General features: G+C 36.5%; 2 protein-coding genes across 3 annotated transcripts; both read right to left on the bottom strand.

Moving 5' to 3' along the window:
- Window positions 1-1,421: 1,421 nt before the first annotated feature.
- LOC149084493 (uncharacterized) lies at window positions 1,422-7,116 on the bottom strand. 2 transcript variants are annotated; one of them, XM_089235490.1, is made up of 2 exons: window positions 6,542-7,116; window positions 1,422-2,003 (listed from the first exon to the last, which is right to left on the bottom strand). In XM_089235490.1, the coding sequence occupies exons 1-2, from the start codon at window positions 6,675-6,677 to the stop codon at window positions 1,483-1,485; spliced, it is 657 nt and encodes a 218-aa protein (XP_089091616.1). In that variant the 5' UTR covers window positions 6,678-7,116; the 3' UTR covers window positions 1,422-1,482. The 2 variants fall into 2 exon arrangements, with proteins under 2 accessions (XP_089091616.1, XP_089091617.1); XM_089235491.1 differs by lacking the exon at window positions 6,542-7,116 and adding an exon at window positions 4,546-4,658.
- A 1,570-nt stretch (window positions 7,117-8,686) lies between these two features.
- Window positions 8,687-24,970, bottom strand: LOC149084492 (AFG1-like ATPase). The gene is made up of 13 exons (XM_089234896.1): window positions 24,800-24,970; window positions 23,788-23,933; window positions 23,586-23,643; window positions 22,928-23,029; window positions 22,517-22,650; window positions 20,374-20,473; window positions 17,833-17,891; window positions 16,906-16,988; window positions 16,737-16,807; window positions 13,542-13,642; window positions 13,306-13,446; window positions 12,771-12,893; window positions 8,687-12,009 (listed from the first exon to the last, which is right to left on the bottom strand). Exons 1-13 carry the CDS (start codon window positions 24,879-24,881, stop codon window positions 11,896-11,898), a joined length of 1,314 nt encoding a protein of 437 aa, XP_089091022.1. The 5' UTR covers window positions 24,882-24,970; the 3' UTR covers window positions 8,687-11,895.
- Window positions 24,971-25,131: the final 161 nt, after the last annotated feature.

Below are 25,131 nucleotides of genomic sequence, written 5' to 3'. Positions count from 1 at the left end.
TGTTCAATATGATTCGAGCCACGATCAAGTGTCAACAGGTGGACCACTATAATTAAAAATCTATGAATTTTGTAAAATTAATTTAAATGCCATTCCCTCTCAATCGATCGTGTTTGATTACGATCCAGACTACCAACGCGTTCATGAAATAATGAAAAAAAAAGTTTTTCTTGACAACTTACTACTCGAAAAGTTTGTAAGTTGGGGAGCAACTGCATACAATTTGTTTAGAGGGGCCGCAAAAACTTTTTTTGCATTGGGACGCGAAATACTCCTAAACCTGTCTCCGATTTATGAATTTAAATATTTCAGGGAATGCAGTTAAAAATCATCTTCAAAACTCGTACGGGGTGATTTCTGGTCGAATTTTTTAAACTAGAACCATACCACTACGCAGAACGGTTGGTAAGATAGAGGCTGTAACAGCACTCCAAGGAAAAACCATTGAATCTTAGAAGGCCCGGGCGCATCACAAAAGGAGGAGCAAATTCAACGATTTAACCTATCCTTCAGCATTACGAAGGAGGTGCCTAAATGAGTGGTTGCCGCGGCTAACCAAGTATACAGTGGTGGCCCTGCCAATAGATATCTTATTTCTGAGGAATCACCGTTTTATATATTGGGTATTTTTTCTTTTAGATACATTCTCAAGTTTGCAATTTACACCTGGTAGCATTTCTTTCACTTCTATAGATCAAATTACACAGTTGATCCACTAATGACCTACAAAAATCATGCCCTTATTCTGTAGAACTTGGTTTACTGTATGGGCCCATCTGGGCACTTTTCCGGGGTGTCAAGTGACAATTAGATCTGGTTCCGATTTTCAAGAGTAAATATGCAAATAGTTAGGGGGCCGTTCAAGTATTACACGAGCAAATTTTTAGCCATTTTTGACCCCCCCCCCTTGTCAGCAAAATTTCGTCATCAGTTCTGCCCCTCTAAATCCTAACTCATATTTTCATAAAGGGTGGTCGATGACGTAAGCATTATCCAAACCCCTCCCCCCCCCTCGATGATGACGTAATACTTGAATGACCCCTAGGTAGTAGTGCTTCTCTCAGAAAAAAAATCGCTTTGTATGTGGGCGTATGATAATGTTAAGAGACAGCCCTCTGGGCGTACTTCATGGAAATTGTCCGATAGTCAACAACCTGAACCACAACTAAAATACCTAGGCTTGATTTTCGTATCCAAAACTTTCAGGCTCTACACGTTGAACAACACACATTCATCAATTTGTGAATTTTTTTGACCAAACATTTGACCATTGCTGCAAGAGACAACCCCCAATATGTCTTTGGTCTTAGATCCTTTGTCAAAGTCGGGCCCTGGCCTATGCACCATTAGCATTCTTAATTGAGGCAGCCCTGCACGAAACTATAAAAACAGTACTCATCACTACAATGAACACTTCTGAATCCAAAAAAATATCACTGGTACATTTAATTAGCTACACACAACCATAATTTTTACTCCTCTTCACGAGGAACTCGTGAGGGCCTCAATATTTATGGACTCGTCACCAGCTGGAAGTTGTCGTTCACCAGCGAACTCTATGAACAGCTGCTGGATCCTGTTGCGAAGCAACAACTTGTCGAGCGGCGAGAACATACCCAGGTACGACATCAGACTCATCAAGAAATGGTAATCGTCAGTCTCGCTGGTCAAGCAGACACCTGGTGAGAACGAGCTGGTCACCGGAACGGTAGCACCATTGTCGCCATCTATCGCCGCGCCAAGAACAGGGGTGGTAGTAGTCGATGCGACGGTCTCGAGCTGCGAATCATTCTCGTCGGTATCCATGGTCGATTGGGTAGTAGTGGTCGGCTTGCCGGACTTCTCACCTCCGAAGGACAATTTCTTGCAGACCTGTTCATTTTTGAGGAAACGCATCGAGTTGGATAGGGCCCAAGTCGACTTCTTGTGCTTCTTCTTGCACCTCAACAGGTCCTTCTCGAAGTGGGCCCTCAAACTCTCCCATTCTTTACGGACGGCATCTCCTATAGCGGGAGAGAAAACATTGACCAAGTTAACCTACTATGCGGAAAATCTCATTGTCTCGAAGTAAAAATATATAGAAAATAAATTTTTGCCCAACAAGAAGGGGGGCACCACTTCTTAACGCTTGGCAGGGGGTCTTCAACCTTTCAGATATTGCGGGCTTTCCACGAATTCTTTTTAATGAATTATTTTTTATTATTAAATTCGAAACTTGTCCCAATAATTCTGAAATTAATTTTTTCATTAATTTAAGATTTTCATTAATTATGAAATCATTTCTTTAACCACGAGTTATTACAATCAACTATTTCGAAATTGATAATTCTGAAATTATTAAATTATTCTGAAATTCAAGATATAAAAAAGACTGGATGTTGTGAAGATATTTATTATTTGATATGTTAATTTTTTTTTAAGGAAGGAAAAAACTCATCTCTGCCTCTACCGGGAGTCGAACCCGGGTCCCTCGATTGCCGGACGAGTGCTCTGACCACTAAGCTACAGAGGAGATTTTCCTTCGCTAGAGCGTATATATGCCGAACGGAACCGTGCAATGGACGGTGACGGTTTTTTTTCCTTCCTTAAAAAAAATTAACATATCAAATAATAAATATTTTCACAACATCCAGTCTTCCGTATATCTTGTATTAACAAGTGGAGAGCGACATTCATGTCATATTCTGAAATTATTTACAGTTCATTAAGTTGGCCAGAGGCACATTTCTAGATCACTTGTGTGACCTGTGGTACATTTCCAGATCATTTGCAGGATTTACAGATAATTGAAGTGGCGTGTGGCACATTTACAGATGACACGCGGCCCTTTGAAAACCAAACACATCCCGCTTCCCATCTCATTGAGATATCGAAGCGTTCCCGGAGGATGGGTGTGTCTGGAAATTTTATTAAATATCTTAGAATATCTTGTGTGAATTTGGCGCCTTCCAAGTTCTATGACTGATACCTGTACTGCCATCTACAAAGCCAGAGGTTTATAAACGTTGATCAGTTGAGAAATAGTATGACCACATTTTACTAGATGACAGCAGAATTTCAAACCTCGAAATTCGATTTCCTGTGTAAGGGGCCATTCAAGTATTACGTAAGCAGATTTTCAGCAATTTTTGACGCTCCCTCCCCTTGTCAGCAAAACACTGATCAGCAGCTTAGAATATTTCATACCTTCAAAAAGGGGTGGTTGATGACGCAAGCAACCTTCAAATCCCCCCCCCCCCCCCCGCCATAGATGTTGACGTAATATTTGAATGACCCATAATTTCGATTTAATTTTGACTACTAAATGACAGCATGTCGAAATTTTCTTTGCACGCTGGTAGGGAAAACAAGCATTACGGGCGGGTGCCTATTTTAAGGTGCCTCAATGCACTGGTTTGAGAACCACAACCAGTGCAGTTTTAACGCATGGGCAACCATGGCTCCCACAAGAATGGGGCTGACAGAGCTCTAGCCCTGGAGTCCGAGAGAAGAGAAAATTATATATTTTTGTTCATGCTATAAATTCCCTATTAGAAGGACCCGTGAAGTCTGGCGAACGTGCCCACCAAAGATCCGTCTAGGGGGCCCTGCCCTAAATGTGCGGACCATAGCAGCAACTGAGATGCTTGGCTAGCTGCAGCAAGCACGCATTTTGCTGCCCCCTTTGTAATGTTTAAGAGGATAAAGGGTGATATTTTCGCCCATCTGGCTCGGGTAGTAGACCTGTCTGCTTTCCGCTAAGCAGGGGGCCTAGCATCTTCGGCAGGTCCTCAAACCAGATCTTATGCCCCCTTCTATAGTATTACATAATTTAGTATTATATAATTTACAGCCTTAAAAAGAAAAAAAACATCTCGGCCCCTATCAGCCCCACAATTGTGGGGGGCATGACTTCGCATAGTATAATTTTACCCTGATAAAAAGAAATCAGCTCCCTTTTTCTCTAATTTACAGAAGGGGGGGGGGGGACTAAGGATTTGAGTGAAATACGAAATCAAGGGCGTGTGGCTCCGATACTCTTTCAAACGGTCCCTAGACTAGAATTTGCCGTGGCCCTTCTACAGCAGTGCAGTCTTAAGGCCCACCCGGGTGTCTTAGAAGAGAGCCCAAAAGAAATATGACTTGGTTGAAAATTTCGAGAATTTGATTGGTAGGGCCTCAGAAAAATCACTTGGGCTCGGGGGCTCCATGATGCTCTTAAGGCGATCCTGTTCTACAATGTAATGAAAAAACCCAAAAATGTGATGTCCCGGGCGAGCCCTAACCCCCCCCCCCCGTGAGGGCCATACCTTCATGTTTAAGGAAAGGTAAAGGGTGAAATTTTCGCCCCTCTGGCTCTGGTACCAGACCTGCCTACTCCCCCAATCGTTGCTCTGACTGAGCACAGTGGGATCCCTGGGTTAGCATCTTCGGCGGGCCCTCAAACCAGAATTCCATAGCCCCCCCCCCCTTATAATAAATTTATAGCCTGCAAGAAAAATCGTATCAGCCTTTGGGTCTGTGTATGTGATCACTGCATATATCAATATTTCAGACTAGACTTACCATTGCGGCCCGAAATACAATTCATTTCTTCGAGGGAGGTGTGAAGCTTGAAACACTTATGAAATCAATTTCCCAATATATATTTTGACTGACAACTGCTCCACGGGCAGGATAAAAACACGAGTGGAACGGATCGGTCCGCGGGCTGCAGTTTGTGCATCCTTCTTATAACCATTAGCCAATCATATCCATCGAATAAAAATTCCACCAACAATTTCACGCAATGTCGTCTGCTGACGTCTTAAGAGCATCATTGAGCCTCGGGGCCTCTCGTCCTAAAGCCCTATTTTAGTACAAGTCAAACCCCGGGGCCAAGTGATTTTTCTGAGACCCTGCCAGACAAACTTGAATGCTTAGTCTCGAAAATTTCCACTCAATCTGATTTTTGTGAGGCTCCTTCTGAGAGGCTTCGGGATGAGTTCATGCGTTGAAACGACATTGCTCAACCAGGCCGTAAAAATTATTTTCGTCACAATCGGGCCCAAGAGGCCGCAAAAAAAAAAAAAAACACGTCATGGGCCTCCAAATTACTTTAAAATAAGAAAACTTCATATTTCATTAAAGCAAATGAGAAATAATGTTTCATGCAATGTCGTCTGCTGATGGATGTTTATGAATAACGAATTCCGGATCAGGGACAAGGCCCCGAGCCTATCAAGGGCTACAAAATCATTGAATTTTTCGAATCAATAAAGTAATAAGTAAAATAAAAAAACTACTTAAGTCTTACAAATTCGTGGGCAGTCATTTGTAATACGGAAACTTGATATTATTGCATAGCAATTCAAATTTATATTTTCTTTTTAATGCAAAGTCGTCTGCTGATGGTGAACATGCAATCCTGAATTCCCGATCGGTGTCGTGTTAAAGAGAGAGAGGGGTCCACAATTTTATTTTTTTTTACAGATTTATACAAGATTGTTTATGAATATACATCTGGATTAACAGGGTCCCCCAAAAAGTGCTAAAGCTCCCGGGCCTCCAAATTCACGTACACTCATGTGTCAGTGTACACGTATACAAAAATGAAATATCCTTTCCGTGGGAAAAAATTATGCAATGTCGTCTGCTGATTAAATATATAACAGTCTTGGCATCTTAAAGGCATATATGTTACTGCCGAAGCCCGAAGGGCGTTCAATTCACAACGGGGCCGGCGACTCCACGAATTTGCCAAAAGTTCTGGCCCGAGTTCGAATTGCTGAAATGATTCGGAGTTCGGCCAGCCATTTCGTGAAGTGGCCGAAGATCCCTGGCCAAAGCTGATGTAAGACGGCCCGGTAGGAGCTAAATCCATTTTTTTAAATAGCCAACGTGTTGTAATACATGTCGATATATAGCAGCTGTATTGGGGCTCCATGTAAAGAGAAAGAAAAAAGTGAAAACCTTAGAAAAAACTACAAAACAGACATTTTCTGGCAAAGTTTGGTTTACATAAAAATGATTACCGCACCGTGACTGTGGTTTGATGGGTTACCAAACCTAAGGTGGACATAATCATGAAAAAAATACACCAACTTCACGATGATCCCGAATCATCTCTCGTTATCGGACTTCGGCTAAGGATCACCGGGCCACTTCTCGAATCGACCAATGTCGGGCTTTGGCAGTAACATATACAGTCGATCCCGCACATAACGTTTTCTCCCTTAGTACGACTTATTTTCGCGTTCAAAGCGTTTTCCTGCTCAAGCGGGATCGATTGTATAAATATAATTTTTATTTTAATGGCCTTATTCCTCCGCGTTTGTCGGTCTCTGGCTTCTTAGCAAGAGAAACCAAGGTATAAATTGATCAACACACACAGTGAAATATGCATAAAGGCACGATGTCCTAAGGACGATCTCATTTCTCATACTGGTGTTTAACCGCGAATATTGCACGTACACGATATAGAAACATTAAATATTTATGCTTTGCTTGCGCACAGAAGGTTGAAAACCTTGTTTTAAATCATTTAAACATTGAACTATCATTAATATTAATTAAAACTCACTGGAAGTTCCCAGGGCTTTAGCGACGTCGCCCCAAAGGTTTCCGACGACTGTTTGCTCGTGGTGACTTTCGCTGGTTTTCACCTTCCATAACGGGGACCTCTTTCGAACTTCGCTGATCAACAGTTTGTGATTCATATTTTGTTACGAATGGCGTTACTTCTGATAACGATTCGATGTTACAATTAGAAAATTCAATTTTGAAATTACGCCCCGTTTAATATTCACCGATCAAATATCCACTTTGCTTCTCTCGATGGCGCCTCAGTTTTGATGGATGAGAGAAAAAGAAACAACACTTTTTAATTTTCCCGCCCCCGCCTGCTGTTGAGCGCTATCTGGTGAGTAATTTCACACCTATATACTGTAGCTTCAGGGTGAGGGCCCCGATTTAATGGCCTCCAAACGGGCGGAGGCCGACGATTATCATTTCTTTGTTTTTCCACACTATATAAGTTCAACATAATAAGTAAAAATAAATGTCCAGGGCTCACCAAACGTGTCCTAGCTTAGAGGGCCATGCCTCACTTCCGACTGAATAGGGCGAGCACCCAGAGTGCTCGATGCGTGCGAGAACTTGAACAACGTTCCAATCAAACACTTTATACAAATTGCATTCAGGGATTGAAATGCCATCTCGATTTCATGTCAAACTTGTCGTAAGGGGGTGTTGTTCTTTTGATGGTGGCAACAAGCATTACTCGTGACTAGAAAAAGATTGCAGATATCTGGTAAAGTACTCAGGGCCTGTTTCTCGGGCCCCTGGGAAGTATAAATTTTCAGGGCCCTTTTTTAGTGGATTTTTTGAGGCAGAGACGGGAGGAGGGGGTGCCGATAGTACAAAAGGGAAACAATTTCAGGGTCCTGCTTGCCCATGCGAGAAACAGGCCCTGCGGACGCCCTATGCTGACCATTAGTTATTTAGATGAAAGTGAGCCAGTGCCATCTTAACACGTGGGCCGGGCTTCATGGAAATGAGCTGTTAATAAAAATTACTAGAATAAGGATACAATTGAAAGGTAGGAATTTTTAACCAGGTCAGGAAGGGGGCTCAGGAAACTGATTTCTCCCCCATGTTGCTTATAAAATAGACTTGCAGCTATTGGTGTCCAGCAATCAGGTACAAACCTAGTGGGCAGGAGGGGGAATCACCCCTACCTAGAGCTGGATAACATGGGAAAAATTAGTCATTCCTGCAAAATGAGGAACAATTCCATGGAATTATCAATTCGTCTCATCCTTACCTTACATTGTTCTGGATCCGCGCCTGCCACTGGCTCAACTGCAATCACTATTTGAGGGAAAATTTGAGTCAAAGACCGTCAATGAAATACAAAATGCACAAATCTATCTTGAGGGGGCCCATGAAGAAGCGGGAGTTAGCCCTCGCATCCATCACTCAAATTGGTTTTCTAATAGCTGAGTGAGTGAAATAAAAGTCACTAAAGATGTCATCAATTTTAATTTAATTCACTTTATTGTTTTAATTTCTTACATAAATGCAAGATGAGAAAAAAAACTCAGCCAGGGGGGGGGGGTCCAGAGACCCATACAGTTATGACTTATGAAACATTTTAAGATACTGTGCAAATTTTGTGCTCGTTAGAGTCCCAGAAACTTGCTTGGATCCAGGAACTCATACTCAGATAACCTTAAAAAGGCAGTTTTTCCATTTGTTGATGCCATCCCTAGTATGTTGATACACAAAGTGTACCACTGTACGTTGTGACTTAAAAAACTCATTTGATATCATTTATTGTATGCAGACACAAAGGTTGAAAACCCCATATAACAGAGGTTTTCAATCTTTTTCTAGTCTCGAGCACTGCCGGTACTCATTATCAAAAGAAAACCAGGCTTACAGCAAGTTTTACATACTAATGCATAAAATCAGGATGATTTCAATCTTTGAATGCAATTTGTACAAGGTGTTTAATTGAAGCATTGATGAAATACTTGCGAACATAAAATCGGACAACAGTATTAATTAATCTGGGTGCTTTAGGAAGCGTCCATGGTGCTCACGAGCAATGGGTTGAAGATGCCTGCCCTGCACCTACAATGCTAACTTTGCAAGTCATAAAGATAGAGGCATCCGATTCAACAGTTTGATATGCTGAGAATACACATGTTCAACAAACAAAATAACTGAAAAAATCTTTTATATTCATTCTTATACAATATATTTTTATTGATAATATAAACTGCCAACTAAAAAAAAATCAAGTCGATGGAAACCTATTACACAGTCAACATAATTAAAATAAACCCTCTCATTAATAGATCCAATGCCATCTAAACAAAAACTATATAAACAAAAAAATTTGATGTACAACCTATAATAGTTGACGCTGTGAAAATTACGGCCTTCAATTGCATTGATTAACACGCCTTCAATTGCATTGATTAACACTTAGGTGCAAGAATAAATTCCTGAAAACTTAATCATGTTTACAAAGCTCATATAACCAACAATCTGCTAAAACAAACAAAATTTCCCTAAGTACACAAGAAACATTCTTTTCCCAACAACATAACAATTGTAAAATACACGATATCATTAAAATATGAGGTCATTATGATAACAAACAAAACTCCACTGTGAAAAGGCAGAGATTGTCCCAAAACCACTGAGAAATTAGATAGTCGAGTGTCATTTATAACCAGAGGCGATCTCGACTTAATGGAGGTTTGACACATGCTAATAGCACTTAAAATGTAATTATCATTCAATTACATGATCATTCAATCAACAAGAAAACCTTTTCAGCTATCACCATTACTGCAATATTATCATAACTACTGTTCTAATCTAAAAATGATGAATTCATTTTTTACATGACATCAAAAAAGAAAAGAATTAATAAGATGCCAAATGTTTTCTGCTTTAAAATAATTCTCAGTAGTTATGAGATAAATATCTTCTAGAAGTTTACATATTGCTGGTGAATGTTGCTTGAAATTTATATTGCTTTATTTATACTAGACAAAAATTCAAAAAAAAAAAATAATAATAGATACAAGAAATAGAACAAGGAGATTCTTAGAATTTAATCTATTCTAACTTTTGAAAGTAAAAAAAAAAAAAACAAGAAAGGGCTATAAAAAATTCCATACTTTCACTATAAAAAGCGTATTCAATGGTGGGATTGTGTCTAATTGGAGTATTTGAAGAACAGCTGTAAATACTATCGATTCGACAACAGATGCACATGGGATATTACTTGTATCAAAGTATTTCATACAGTTTCAGTGAATTTAACAATAGAATTTAGTAGAGAAAGTAATCAAAATTACACAAGAATTCCAAGGGCAGTATACTGCAGATTAAAGAAAATGCATCACCAGAAAGAATTATCACTCCAGAAATTTGGCATACTAAATGTACCACTACCTTCAAAAAGTTCTGAGACAATTTTATTATGGAAGAACAAATGCAGATAGAACCTGTTCATTTGATGTTTCTTTTGAAGTAGCTATCCTGTGCAATTAATGCATTTTTATTATTGTTCACACAAAGATATAAATGCTGATTGCAAGAGCCTTTTTTTGTCACATCTTCTAGTGTCTTCATCGCTGCTCTTCTTCGGAACCTAAGAATCTATGCCCCTTAAGCAAATTATTTATCTGAGGAAAAAGGTAAAAATCACTTGGGTGCAAGATCCAGGAAGAACTTGGGTGCAAGAATTGTAGAAGAATTGAAATGTGATGTTTTGACAGTTAATCTGACACCAGGAAGGACCTGTGAGCCTGCATATTGTCATGATGAAGCACCCCTGACTTGGCCTTTCAAAGATCATTCCCTTGCATCTCACTGAATCATGCAGATGTTTAAGGAATCACAGGTCCCTCCTGGTGAGACATTAAGTGTCAAAATATCATATTCCAATACTTCTATGACTTGCTTATTCCTCTGATCTCACCCCATGCGACTTTTTCCTTTTCCTTGCATAAAGAATTTGCGTAAGAGGCAATGATTCTTAGGTTCCAAAGAAGTGCAGCAGGTAGCAACGGAGGCACTAGAGGACGTGATTAAAAAAAAATTCAATCAGCATTTATATCTTTGTATGAACAATGGTAAAAATACACAATTGCACAAGGTAGTCGCTTCGGAGGAAACACCAAATGACCAGATTCTATCTGCATTCATTCTTCCATGATAAAAAAGTCTCTGAACTACCTCATATACACCTCACATCACTTTTTTCTCATTCACTTCAACATATTTGTTCAAACGATTCAATAACTCATATCTTCATTAATGTTACATTTTCTCTAAACAGTAGGACATACAATGTGTTACATGCCAGAATTTGAGAATATTTCAGGATCTAATCAAGATCTTACATTGGTTTTTGATGCTTTTTGTTCAACTTTGTGAAATTACTATAAGATTGTAAAATGATGTAAGAAGAATGTAACAACAGTAACAATTCCGCTACATCTTCCCAAGATCAACTTTACACCTTGATTAGATCTCAACATAATAAAAAGTGCAAAAAACTTTCAATATCATGATTCATAATACAGTAAAACCTTTCTTTTGCGGACACCAGCGGGACAAAAAAATTTGTCTGTAAAACAGAGGTGACCATTAATGAGGGGTTCGAAATACATACTTTTATTATACAAGGGGGAATTATTATTTGGCCGTAAAAGAGGGGCGACCGCATCTGAGGGGTGTCCAGTAAGAGGGGTTTTACTGTACATCTTATGAGATCATATAATTCAACAAAAAATGCTTGGAATATTTTCTCCCATGGATTGAAAGTTTCAATTTGTTAATATCATCTGATGTGAACAATCTGAAAAACATATAACTGGGTTTCTTTCATGGAAAAGATTATGAACTAAACAGCTGATGCAACATAAACTAAATAGCGAGAATTCCTATGGTTTGATCCATTAAAAGACTAGATATTGCATGCGAATATAGTTTATATACACCATTACCCTTTTTTCCAGACTAAATTTCACATAAACATGATCACCTATAACATTATCAAAACACCTTGTATTCCTTAAAAAAAAAAATAAAGACTAGGTGGAATTTTTTGATTATAAACAAGACATGAACAATAAATCTACAAAAAATCATCTGGCATATATTATTCAGTGCAAGATTTGCCTCTTATCATCAAACATATAGCAAATTCCTAATCGTTCATTGATGTTTTCGAATTTCTACAAGGCTACCCCATAGACCTATATTTATAAAATGTGTATAAAAACATCTACAGGCATGTCATTACTATATTAAAATTCCCAATAGTTGCGAATGTTAATTAGTTTTTCCTAGAAAATTATTTCATATTCTGAATATATTAAACTAATTATGAAAGTACTAGTTATTTCGTCAGCTTCTTAGCTTCCAATACTCGTCTGTCTGCATTTCTGTCAAACGGGAAACAGTGCGATCGAAAGCAAAAAGTTCCTCTTCGCCGCTGAATATGCTGGCATCTGCATTTTCCTGATGAGGTGAAAAATGGTTATGGTTCATTTTACAGATGATTTAACAAATATTTAGGTATAATTAAAATTACAAATAATTGAAAACTTCTAAGAAGCACTAAATAAATACAATAAAATTATATTTGGGATATAGCAAAATTAATCTGTACAGTTCTCCAATAGCAAAAGCAAATACAGTAAGTCTGATATAATGAGAACAGCTTATGAGAATCTCACCATTACAAGTAATAAGCAGTTTGTAGTCATTTATTTAAACAGGTGGAAAAATCTTGTTAAAAAAAACAATCCTGATTGGCGAAAAGTAGTGAGATAATGATAACTGAGAATTTCAATTGCTCAAACAGTAAACTGAATTATCTTGAAAATACTAAATTCTCTGCAAAAAAGTTGTAGAGAATCATCTGCTCTGAGCCAAAAATCAATTTCACAATTGGAATCCTGTTTATTTGTTAATATCAGAAAGAAATTGGATTCAATTTCAAATTTTCTGGTGCAAAGATCAAAAAGAGATTGTCCAAAAGATGATTATAATGGTAAATAATTACCAAGCCTTCAACCAATAGAGAAAAAAATTTCAACTTGCTTATAACAAAAAGCCTAACAATAATTTTTCCAGTAATAGTGGGTCCCGTTATAACAAAATTTTTACTGCGTCTCGACTAAAAGATCTCAACTATACGCAACAGCAAACATGCTCCTTAGCACTTCTACTAAACTGAAGGAGGAAAATAAACAAGAGATTTAAAGAGTTTTACTCACACTATCGGTAGCAATGCCCAAATCATCCATAAGCATTCTATTTTCATCTGCTACAGCTGATGGACTGAGTGCTGCAACAAATAATTTCCTTGGAGGAGCATCTGCAGAGCATAGTATCCTTACCTTGAAAGACATAAAAGAATGCATATGAATACTTTTGAATACTTCCAAACAAGAATCATTGATTTCAGCAATGCCACTGAATCACACTGAAAAAAAAAAAAAAAAAAAAAACCAGAAATAATTATTGACAGGAAATAATTTGATCATTTGAGTCACACATTGGTCATTTTCTGAACACAAGGGCTAATTAGACTGTGACCTGCAATTTATTGACGATTTCGAATGGCAGCTGTTAGAAAAGTTTCTGACAAGGACAAACCTGGGAATCGAACTCCTCTAAACATCCTTAGGTACTTTAGGCGAGTATCTTATTGATTTGGGCTACTGTGACCAATGGAAAATATTTTTTTTTTACAGTAACACATTGAAAATATTCAACAAGATCACAAGATTATGCTTGATCATTACATACCTTGTTATCATAAAAAGTATCAATCAAAGTGATGAATCTCCTTGCTTGAGATTTTTGTCTCTGAGACATCTGGGGAATGTCCCGTATGATGACAGTATGAAAAACTTGGCTCATCACTAAATAGTCCACAGCTCCCAGAGGCTTCAAAAATGATACAACAAGAATTAAAAACAAGGAAAAAAGTATTAAAAATATTAACATCTGGTATGAACACAGATGAAAGAAATGAGATTTACCCTATCACATAATTCTTCAAACTTGCAGTCAGCGACATGACCGCAAGTAATTGGCAGTGTTATATTTCTACTCTTGATTGTCATGATCTTGGAGCGGACAACTATGAAAAAATAAAAATATCTGCAATATAAAATTAAACAGCCAAAACAATGTATAACAAAAAAGAAATACAACCAGGAACATGTTGCATAAATTTCAATGAATTTTTTTTTCATGGTAATGATTATTCATACAGATATTTTTGGCAACATAGCCAACTGGGTCCGAAAATAATATCAAAGTATGTATGTATAACATGTGTGAGCCATACAAAATGCAATGCTAGAGAGCTGTAGCGTGGGAAATATACTACTGTACTGATATAGTGAGGTAGAATTACGTAGAAATGCGTCGATGAGCAAGACCATAAGCATACTGATCATATGCTTTTGATGGATTTCTTTTATATAAATAATTTCTTTTTAATATTTTATTATAATCAATATATAATGATGATGTTTGCCTTATCAACAAGTTTGAGGCATTTACAACCAGTTCATCACCATACAAAGCAATTTACTACTACACGCCTGAGGAATATCTTGATGTGCCAAATATGAAAATAATTAATGACAGAAGCATTTCTCAACCTTTCAGCACTTACAGAATCCTAGAAATAACTATCCCATGTCCTAGCGAATCCATACAATCCAAAAAAGGAAGTGGAACCTCCAGTAATGCCATGAGAAAATGTTTCAGAAATGCTGCCCTACCATGATACAGCAGTCTCATTTCTGCAACCTTCGCTTATACAATGCCCAACAGGAAAAAAAAAAGGATCAATCGACAAGAAATACTACTACTTAACCATTCATGCACATTGTGCACATACCTCTACAGAGTTTATAACCAATCGACACATGCCGGAATGTGTGTTCTGAGTGTATGTGTGGCCCCTAACGTATTTGTGTTGTTGAGTTGCACTTATTTTAGTGTTCATGCTGCCATCTCTCTTCCATTTTCTGAAGTAAAGATGGAAATGCTTGCATTTTCATGTTATGTCAGTATTGTATTGTAGGTTTACTTGCTCTCTGCAGAGAGACTTTTCAAAATGGGAGACCGGCTTGCATTCACAGGCAACAAGAACTTCAAGTTGTGAGTATAGTCTATTTTTTGTTATTCCCAACTCTACTACTGCTAATCAGTTCTACCCAGTCTGTACAGTGGCGTTCACTGGGCAAGAACCTGGGCTCATGTAAGGGCTTTAACAATTGCAAAATCATGGAAGAAGCTGTTAGGCGATGATGAAAGCACAGATGAAACCGAAGAAACCATTCTACCATTAGCGCAACACATCTCTGGATATGAGGATACATCTTTGCAAGAAATAGAAAGATGGATGAAGAATAATGATAGGTACGAAATAACTGATGAAGAAATTGTCCCTCTTGTCAACTGTGATTATATTAAAATCGAAGATCAAGATCAAGCATCAACTGTTGAGCCTCTCAGAGTCTCACATAACGACAGAGTTAAGGCTTTAGAAACTGCAATTAATTACATTGAGCAACTAGTAGAAGCTACAGGAATCGACATAATGATGCTACAAAGACGAGGAGACTTGGAAGAGAAGAAACAGCACTTGTCAGGAAAAAAAAAAAAAAGCAGACTATGATCAAAATCTTTTTTAAATCACCACAGGACTGAACTTTTTGAGCACTGTATTTCACTTCAGAATATTCTATAATTGTACGTTCATTTTTTTCCCAGTTGTGTTGTTGTGAAACATGATTAGTACATTCGTAATGTATAAAATTATAACATATTTTGATGTTTAATAGGTTTTTTTCTTAATACCTCCCATCCGACATTTTCGCTTATCCGACAGTCCGCCAGCTCATTTATGTTGGATAAGCATGAATTATAATAGTTGTCATGTGAAAATATGTGATCACAGCCAACTTCAATCATTAAATAAAAGGTTCTGAACCAAGAGTCTATGGAATCTTTGGAGAGATTTTACTGGGTTTGTGAGCTAGAATAGAAAAACAATTAATTAGTTTTTATATTTCTATATACTGTATAATATTTGTGAAGGGGGTTTGTGCCTTTCATTTTATTGGCACAAAAGGTCAGGGGACAGGGTTGGTCTGATTTTGCCTAACTCGAAAAAACCCAGCATAAACTACACCTCAAAACTCTGCACCTACTTGCACACAGTATACTTTCTAATGATATTACTGCATTGTCATACTCTATATTTCTAAAAATCTATGTATTCAACGCTATTTAGATTATAGGGGTAAGAGAAAACCCTTGAAAAACACATGAAAACAAACCAAAAACTATATCTCAAAACTGCACCTTGCTTGCAAACAGTATGCTTTCTGATGGTGTTATTGCATTGCCATACTCTATCTAAAGAAAAATGCAATAATAAATCTATATATTCAATGCTATTTATATTATAAGGGTTAGGAGGAAACCCCTGAAAAAACATGATACAAAACCCATTTATATTAAAATACGATGCAAAACGATTTTGCCTCCCTCTAGAATTTTCTGTAATGAGCTACCAATGAGCTAATGTTATAATAATTACATAAATAATTGCCATATATTACAAGGTCTATTATATTTATGCAGGCTATAACATACATAACTTGCTTTCCTTCCAAAAATGTACCCAGAAAAATACTGAAAAACCTGGATTTGTGTCAACCCAACCCAAAGTGGAACACAAAAAGATTAAGAATCCCTTTCATCAAACTGTGGATAAATTCTTCTAATTTGTGCTAAAAAACATCCCAAGAATACTTGAGTAAAGCAAATAATTAAAAATAGTGAGCAAAAGATAGGTTAATGAAGAGGCGCATCTTGAATCAAGATGACATATTTGTATCAATGTTTGACTTGCTACATGAGAATTTTGTTGCACGTGTTTTTTTAATAACTCATCAGGACTAATAAGATTGTGCTTTTCAGTTTAGAACTGATTCTAAACTGGCTGGATGAAGGCAATCATGTCCTCCACTGGATTAAAATCCAGAACAGAATGGCTTGGCTTTGATGACACAGTGACATTGTCAGATAATAATTACATAATATCCCATGATCTGACAAATGGTGATTGAAGCTATACTATACTAAAAATTCAATGAAAAATATTAAAAAAGCTTTTTAAAAATTATACTTGTAGAGGAAATGAAAATTACCATCATTTTCACGGTTAGCCAAGTATTTGAAAGCTGCATCAAGCTCTTTATTCGCATCACATTCACTCTTACTGGACAAAAAAAAGTTAACAAATTTAGGTTAGTGAAAAAATACTAGTAAAAAAAATGCAAAACAAGAAAAGGTATACTCAGAATATGACTAACTTACACAAAATATGTCTTGCGTGTTCCAGAAAAAAACCTCATTCTGTAATCAACACCAGAGTCTAACCAAATAGGAAGGCAGAATTTCTAGAGGAAAATATTCAATTCAGAGGGCTAACTAATCTAACAAATTTATGAAACTTTAAAATAGACCTTCAAGAAGTGACAATGAAAAATAATCATCTGTGCAGTACATTGTTTTAGCTCATTTGATAACAAGACAGAAATTAAATTTCTTAAACCTGGTAATGATTTTTGTACCTTGACATCTCTCAAAATTACCAGTAGATTTATTAACTTGTAACTCTGCAAATTCATATACAGTAGAAACTTAATTTTAATATCCCCCACTCACAAGACTGGGCTGATCATAGCAATTGCAATATAAATGGGAGGACAAATTATTATTAGAAGCAATTTTTAAGTGTAAGATATAAATAAAATGAACATTAAACTCTATACAAGTATAAATAAAACAAATAATTACACAAAATAACATAAATCCAAGAAAAGAAAATTTGCAATCACTTTTTCACATGCACTGGCCTTGGTCGACTTTCCTTTAATTTTGTATATCAGAGTGCGTATAATAGAGGATAATAAAGAATCTATTGCACATAAAATTGTTTAACCATCTGTCTGTCTCTGTGTGGTTCTTTGTCTTCTGCACGTTTGTCTGTATGTATGTCTGTCTACTCTGTTTCAAATACAAATCTATAATTTTCCACTCAGTGGTACCAAATTTTGCTTATATACTAAACAGAGCCTTGACATGAATGACAGCAAATTTTACAAATTTGTCAAGGTTCAACATATGCCCCAAATGGTTGTCTGACAACAAATGATTTCTCAGCTGCAACCATGCCTTCCTTGGCTTTTCTTGCCGTATGGTAACTAATGATATTTGACACACAACATAACATTTGCTCACCTTCAGGACAGCAATGAAAGGTATAAAATTGCTTCTTTGTAATCCATGCTTATACAAATCTACAGGGAAAAATAAAATAAAAAAAATTAAATGGCATAATAAGTAAATGAAATGCAGCATAATAACTGAAGTATTGTATTTGTCAACCACAGGTTCATGAATACTGATAACAGGCCTGTGGACAGCAATTTCGTTCAGAGGGACCAACTTGCATTTCGGGGGGGGGGGGGGTTGACTCCAGTGATAGAACAGATTTAGTCACTCTCCCCTTTTTTCTCCCATTTTGGGGATGACGGCAAGAAGACCCCCAAATCCCCACTCCCGCTATGGACTGGAATGATAATATTTGAGGACATAATAATTGATACATTCATTCTCCAAAAAACAGAATGAACCAAAAATTGCAACGCACGTTGCGGAACAATCTCATGAAGAACTCTAAGAAAATAAGGAAAAAGAACACCATGTTTTCCAATTATAGGAATTTTGTCCAAATTTTGAGTTCGGTGCAGAAGGGCTCATTCTGCTTTAGGACTTTCAATCAATGAAACTGACATAATAAACTATCAAACCACGAGTCTGCCATTTCCATACATCTTCATGGATCTATACTAACAAGAACATGACAAATCTGATCATTTAGAATCATTTGTATATTTCTTAACCCACACACAAAGTCATCCTGTACTTTCACACCAGTCAGATGTGTATGTGTATTATTACATAACTTAATGCATTAGTTGAGAAGATATATTCATTTACTACATACACACCACAAAGCAATAGAAATCCTATTTAATGATATTCGAGGGACCGGGGAGAAGTATAGTTTTACAAGATTTATTGTTATAATTAAAATTCAATAACACTATGAGAAGTGTGGAGAGACTGGAAAGCAATATAGATATGTAGGAGAATGTAAGACTTCATGGTATGCAATAAATTTACAATAGAGTATAAATAGTGAAACACTTATATAAATATACTCAAGGACCCAAAAAACATATGATCATCATGGACAGCATTCAAAATCTTTGGGAGTCCACTTGTCCGAGACCAGAGAATGAACAATCGGACCACAGAGAAAAAAGTTGTAATGGTCCACAGGACCAGTAGCAAAAAACGTCACAAGTCAGTTTGACATCTGAAAAATGTCTTATTTTTTGCTGGATATGCTAAAAAAACCAAAAAAAAAAAAAAAAACCACATACACACACGCACACATTTATGTGAAGATATTTTGTTCCAATTATTTCATAATCAATGTTGCTGTTTGAATCTTATTATTAGTAATATTAAACTTTCTTAATAGCAAATAACTTTTGCAAAATGTTTTTTGAAAATGTAATTTAAAAAGGAATGACTCTTCAAACATCAGCCGATAAAGCCTCAGAATCAACACAGTGGTAGCTTTTTGAACATAAGGTTTGACTACACTCCTAATTGTTTTTTAATGGCTTTTTTCACCCCCCGATGGAATATCACTCTTCTAAATGACAATATATTTAGGAGAATTAATTATTATTCAGAAGAGATTTTTTATTTAGCGAACCACTCATGTCTGTGGACCAGTAGATTCTCGTATTCATTGGTCCACAGGACAAGTGACTTTTATTTTTCAATTCTAATGCTGATGGAGTTATCATTATAGATGAAACACTACAAAAAGTACATCTGGATCAAATAGTAATATTATATAGGACATATTGTTGTAGAGGATATGAATGATTATATAGAATTTTCACTGTAGAAAACAAACAGTATAAAAACACACAAATAGATCCAACACAATCCTAGATCCAACAAATTTATTTTGAAATCCCTGTGCTTATTAACCTCCTCAGTCCTCAAAGTCATTTTGAATTTTATGTTTATTTTCAACTGTGAAACTGACTAAAATTAGTTTATACAGACTGGTGAATATGATACTAACAAATGTTTTGAATATTTAGAACTAATTTTGGAGTCTCTTTGAACATTTAATCTAGCTGGACATTTCTTAAAGTATTGCTCAGTGACTCCTATATGAAAATTCAAGCATTTACCATCTTCACTTCAAAATGCGGAATGTAGATGGCAGCATGAGCAAGAATGAGAAACAACTAGAACTCTGGCAGCATAAATATGTGCTGTGCATACACTAAGAACACACATTCCGGATGTGCTGATTCTTCAGAAATTCAGCAGAGGATTGAGGATGAGGTTTAATTTTTTTCCGCTCTAAAATCGACACTTACTCAAGTTTGGTAGTTGCTCCCCCACCCCCTTAATTCTGCCACTGCCTAAAGTTAAGCGTTCAGAGTGAAAAAGTTACAGAAATTTTTCCATGACTTTGGGGAGAATATTTTCAGCACCGATGGTGGCTGTTGTACAATCATATGAGCATCGTGTGGGATCCACATCAGAGGAACAGCACAAATAAGTATTTCCTATGGACTGATGAGGTTAAGCTCAATCTTGATAAAAAAAGAAAAAAAAAAAGAAATTGGTGATATGAAAAACAATAATGATGAAGGAAACAAATACTGAACTGATCCAGACCATCAGGTTGCCGATTAGAAGTTGCAAAAAGAACAATGCCATTATTGAAAAGCTCTGTGAACAGACGTTTCAAAATCATGGCGTCACCAATATCTGTAACCTGTCAAAAAAAATTTAATCATGAAATTGGTTGTGTGAATTCAACTTAAATTATTTTTTGCTTGAAATCAATAATAAAGATTCAATTTCATAGGGTAGAATAACTTTAGCCATGAATAAAACAATAAAATAAAATAAATAAATAAATAAAACAATAAAATGTAAATTAAAAAAAAGAAAAACAAATAACATATTTTTTTATACAAATCTTATGTGCGATAAGTAGGGCCCGGATTTTTATGGCATACTATATTTTTTTATGACAAGTCGTATTTTAGGCATTTCTGAGCCATTGGTTATATTTTAATAATTTTTGAGCGATCTGTCATATTTTATGAATTTTCAAGCAATAGATCTTTTTTTTCGTTATTTTATCACAGAAAAGATGTAGTATGCAATTACAATAGAAATTACTGTCTTTTTTCCTCTTTTCTTTTGTTTTGGGAAAAAAAAAATTTCATTACTAGTAGCCACTTTTTAGTTCTCGGAGGATCTTTTTGCTATGTTTCTGAATGGTAGCCAAGCACTTGTCAAAGATCTCATTCATTAAGACACTCAAACTCTTCACAGTTCAATGCATTTTCCATTTTCATCAAGCCTAAACACAAGGATTTTTGTCAGGAAGGGCAGACTCGGTTTTGCCACTGTTCCCCATCGCTGTAAAACTCTAAAGCTCAATAAAAATGATTTTTTTTTTGCATTATGGTTTTGAAGTAAAAATTGATTTTTTAATTTTTTTCTGCTCTAAAATTGAAACTCCTGCAAGTTTGGTAGTTGCTGCACCTTAATTCTGGCACTGCCTAAAGTTACAGAAATTTTTCCATGACTTTGGGGAGAATATTTTCAGCACCTATGGTGGCTGTTGTACAATCATATGAGCATCGTGTGGGATCCACATCAGAGGGACCCAAGTTCAAATCCTAATGGTGGTGCAGGTAGTAGTTGGGCGAATTTGGTTTCTGTCGTTTTCTAGCTTCAGGTGAAAAGGGAGTCTATCTCCCCCTTTAAAAAAAATCCCCAAAATATCCAAGGCTACAACCATGCACAACTGTCACCCGGGCAAGTACCTATTTTCGCATCCCCTCCTCATAATTTTGAACGAACAAAAAGTAAACCTGGCACTCTTCCTTGTTCAGCGCACGGAGCACAAGAACTCCCCCTTCCCACTCTCTAAGTTGCTACATAGTGCCTAACTGTACAAATACTCAAGCATTACACTTCACTCACAATTCGAAAACAGATGGCAGCACTAACTTCATGCACAACACTAGATAAACACACAGACGGTTAGGCATAGAAGATATACACACTTTTTGCCACAACTCACATCTGAAAACGGGTAAAATGGTAGTAAAATGTCTAATGACAGTAGGCTGGAGTCGTGCTTGGTTTAAAACCGAAAAATTGATGATACCGCTGTACTTTATTTTGTTAAATATGTTAAAAGTTCTAGCACAGAACCGATTTAGTGTGCAGCAACATTGCGATTCTACTTGAGAAACAATCAAGAAAATTTCAGAAACTAGAGTCTGCTTTATGACACATAAGCCTTCTTCAAATATAGCTCCATCTGGTAATTTTTACCAAATTTTCCAAAAAAAAACAAAAAAAAACACTTTGTGAAGTATGGGTTCCCCAAATTTTTCCTAGAAGAAACTAAACAATATAGCAGTTAATTTATTTAAAAAAAAATTTGAAACTGCATCTCATAAAACTGAGTGCGATTCCAGAACGAACTGAGGAACAGTTATTGTGCATTAGGTAGGCGTGGTTTTCTTTGAAACTGGCGAGAGAATTTTAATTAAAATAATCATTTTAATAAAAATTGATGAATGTCTTGTTTATTTTTTAACTTAATGAGGTAAGAAGGATAATAATGAAAAAGAAGAGATGAAATATTGGGGAAATTACAATATTTTTAAATTTTAAGGTCATATTTTCATGTTTTTTACGTCATAAATGATTGCATATTTTTAAGATATTTAGGTCATAAAAAATCCGAGCCCTAGTGATAAGTTATCCAAAAACAAAAAAAAACGGCAACCTGAAATTCATCAAGACAAAGAAGCCATGTTTCATCTGCAATGTCTCTCGCTACAGGAGCGATGGGATCATAGTCCAAAGATTTCTTGCTCGGTCGAGAACCTTTCAGCGTATGCTTTTTGAATTCATGGATGCCTGTACATAAATTATTTATTCATACGTTAAACCATAGAAATAAAAGAAAAATTTTCTTAATATGCATTAAAAACCATTAAATAGCATAATGTACAAAACCTTGTTATCAAAAATATATGAGATGGAAACAATGGTAATATTAACATGATTATGCTTAACTGAGAGTAGCAACAGGTTTACTCAACTTTATTTTCAATGGCTGAAACAGCTGGTATATTGTAAAGAATGAAATTTGGGCAACTGAATTTTGATCAACTAACAAAAAAAATATACTAACGAGAATGAACATCAAGCATAAATGAATGGAAATGTGTCCTTTTCCGCTTTTCAACAGGACAGTGATCGTGAAAAAGATCCATCAACATAGTTTTACCACAACCTATAAAGAAGAAATGTATTGAATCATCAATCTCACTTATAATTTATTTTCAAAATATTGTACCTGTCAGAAAATCGTAAATGCAATCCAATCTCCCCTGTTAAAAAATCTCACCACAGAGAGCAACAGGCCTACAACAGAACAAGTATTCAATCATTACATTTCACTCATAGTTAGTAAAACTGATGGCAGCACTACACATAACAAGCATTAAGCAGAAACAGACCTTTATGTTAGGGTCACAACACGTACACGCATATTCCGGCATGTACCAGTTCATTAGAAATTCCATAGAGGAATGTGTATGAAATTCATGTAAGGTTCAGCAGCAATAGTAATTGTTAGAAAAGACTGAACAAAACTAATAATTTCTATTTTTGTTCTTTCAAACGATAGCGTGAGGCATGTGACATTTTAAAGACATCTTTATAAAAAAAATTTATTGTTAGCTGTTTTGTCTCACAGACTTAAAAAAATAAGAGTAAAAAAAATGCAAAATCGGTGCATGGAAACTTTTTGTGAGAAAAATTCAAAATAAAAATTAAGTTATTCTCACCTACAGATCCATACAGATATAGACCAGTGGGGATATCTACTTTCTTCGTTGAAAAAAACTGAAAAAATACATTTTTTCATTATAATGAATGTTTGTGTAAGCTGTATTCAACAGAGCATGATAGCAAACATACACATTTTTCTCATTTTTAATTTTATTCCAAAACCAAGTACTCAACAAATGAATGAGAGTTTGATTTTACCTTTGTGAAAAAAGATTGTGTAGGGGGTGAATAAGTACCTAATTCATCCCTCAATTTCTCAAGCATCGACGCAACTTTCAACTGGCTTTCATCCTTTTTTATTTCATTACTACGCACCCTTGTCCAATAAGCTTCAAGAACACCACCTAATCAAATATATAAAAAAAATTGATATGCATAGCTGATATATTGAAAAATACAATGATTTAAACAGGGAACAATGAGTACTTAAAAACAACACAATATTCATTCATTGTTACATTTCTGCCTTTAGAAAATAGATGGCATGGCAGTGTGTTACATAATTACGCTATGTGTTTTCCTAGCATGGCGCATCAGATCAGGGCGGCTATATTATAGTACAGCGGTTCTCAACCTTTTTTGACTCACAGAGCCCATTTCAGTATATAATTTCTATGGCGGAGCCCTGTTTGACTCAAGGAGCCCTTTTTTGTACATAATTTTTATGGCAGAACCTTGTAGGTCTCTCTTATTTACTTATCTATCAAACCTACTGATTAATTTTATTTTCCTCGAGTCACCGCGGAGTCCCTGGAAGGTGCACACGGAGCCCTTGGTGCTCCGCGGAGCACCAGTTGAGAACCGCGGTTATAGTATATGGCCTTGGCATCAGCTACTCTGTCGTCTGCATGCTCCAGTTTGAAGAAAAGGGGAAGAAACCACACGAGTGTGAAGAGAACATCGGCAAAACGCGCGGCGAACGACGTACTGACTCCTCCAGAAGCAGTCGGCCAATCACGCTCGACGTATAGCACTGTCGTGAGGCGTATTGCGCTCTGTAGGAAAACAGTCATGCTGCTTTTCTTATTGGTGAGCGGACGGAATGTCGCGCTGGGCGAATCACGTTGCGCGCAGTACAGGAAACCTGCTCCTAGGAAAACCCGGCTTTACAAACATGGGTGACGATACAGGAAGGGACCATTGCCCCCCCCCCAGCAATAATGGCCATGCCCTCAGACTTTCAAGTCTATCTCCGCCTATGCTTACAAACCTTTCCTTCGTCCAGAGAGTGAGTGCTCCAATCGACAAGCACAGCGATGGATATTGCTGGTTTTCAACAAACTTTGAACCATTTTTGGCACAGTTTCCTATGCTAAACATTTTTCCTTACGCAAACATCACCTTATACTCGTCCTTTGAGGGCATAAACAAGGACGACTGTGACCAAGAATTTGAGTGTGGGCACCCAAAGGGATAGGGAACCATATGTCTCACTTTTTTTTTGTTATGATGTTCACATCGGAAAACAAATGATTGAATGAACGAATAGACAAATAAGAGATTAACAGACTGTAAAAGGAAACTATTTTCTAATTAAATGAG

The sequence above is a fragment of the Pholcus phalangioides genome, unplaced genomic scaffold (assembly GCF_987345545.1).
Source record: "Pholcus phalangioides strain wild (caught in Gottingen) unplaced genomic scaffold, Ppha-v1.0 ptg000008l_1, whole genome shotgun sequence".
NCBI classification, from domain to species: domain Eukaryota; kingdom Metazoa; phylum Arthropoda; class Arachnida; order Araneae; family Pholcidae; genus Pholcus; species Pholcus phalangioides.
The sequence above is the reverse complement of the archived record's forward strand: the minus strand, read 5'-3'. Positions and strand labels throughout refer to the sequence as shown.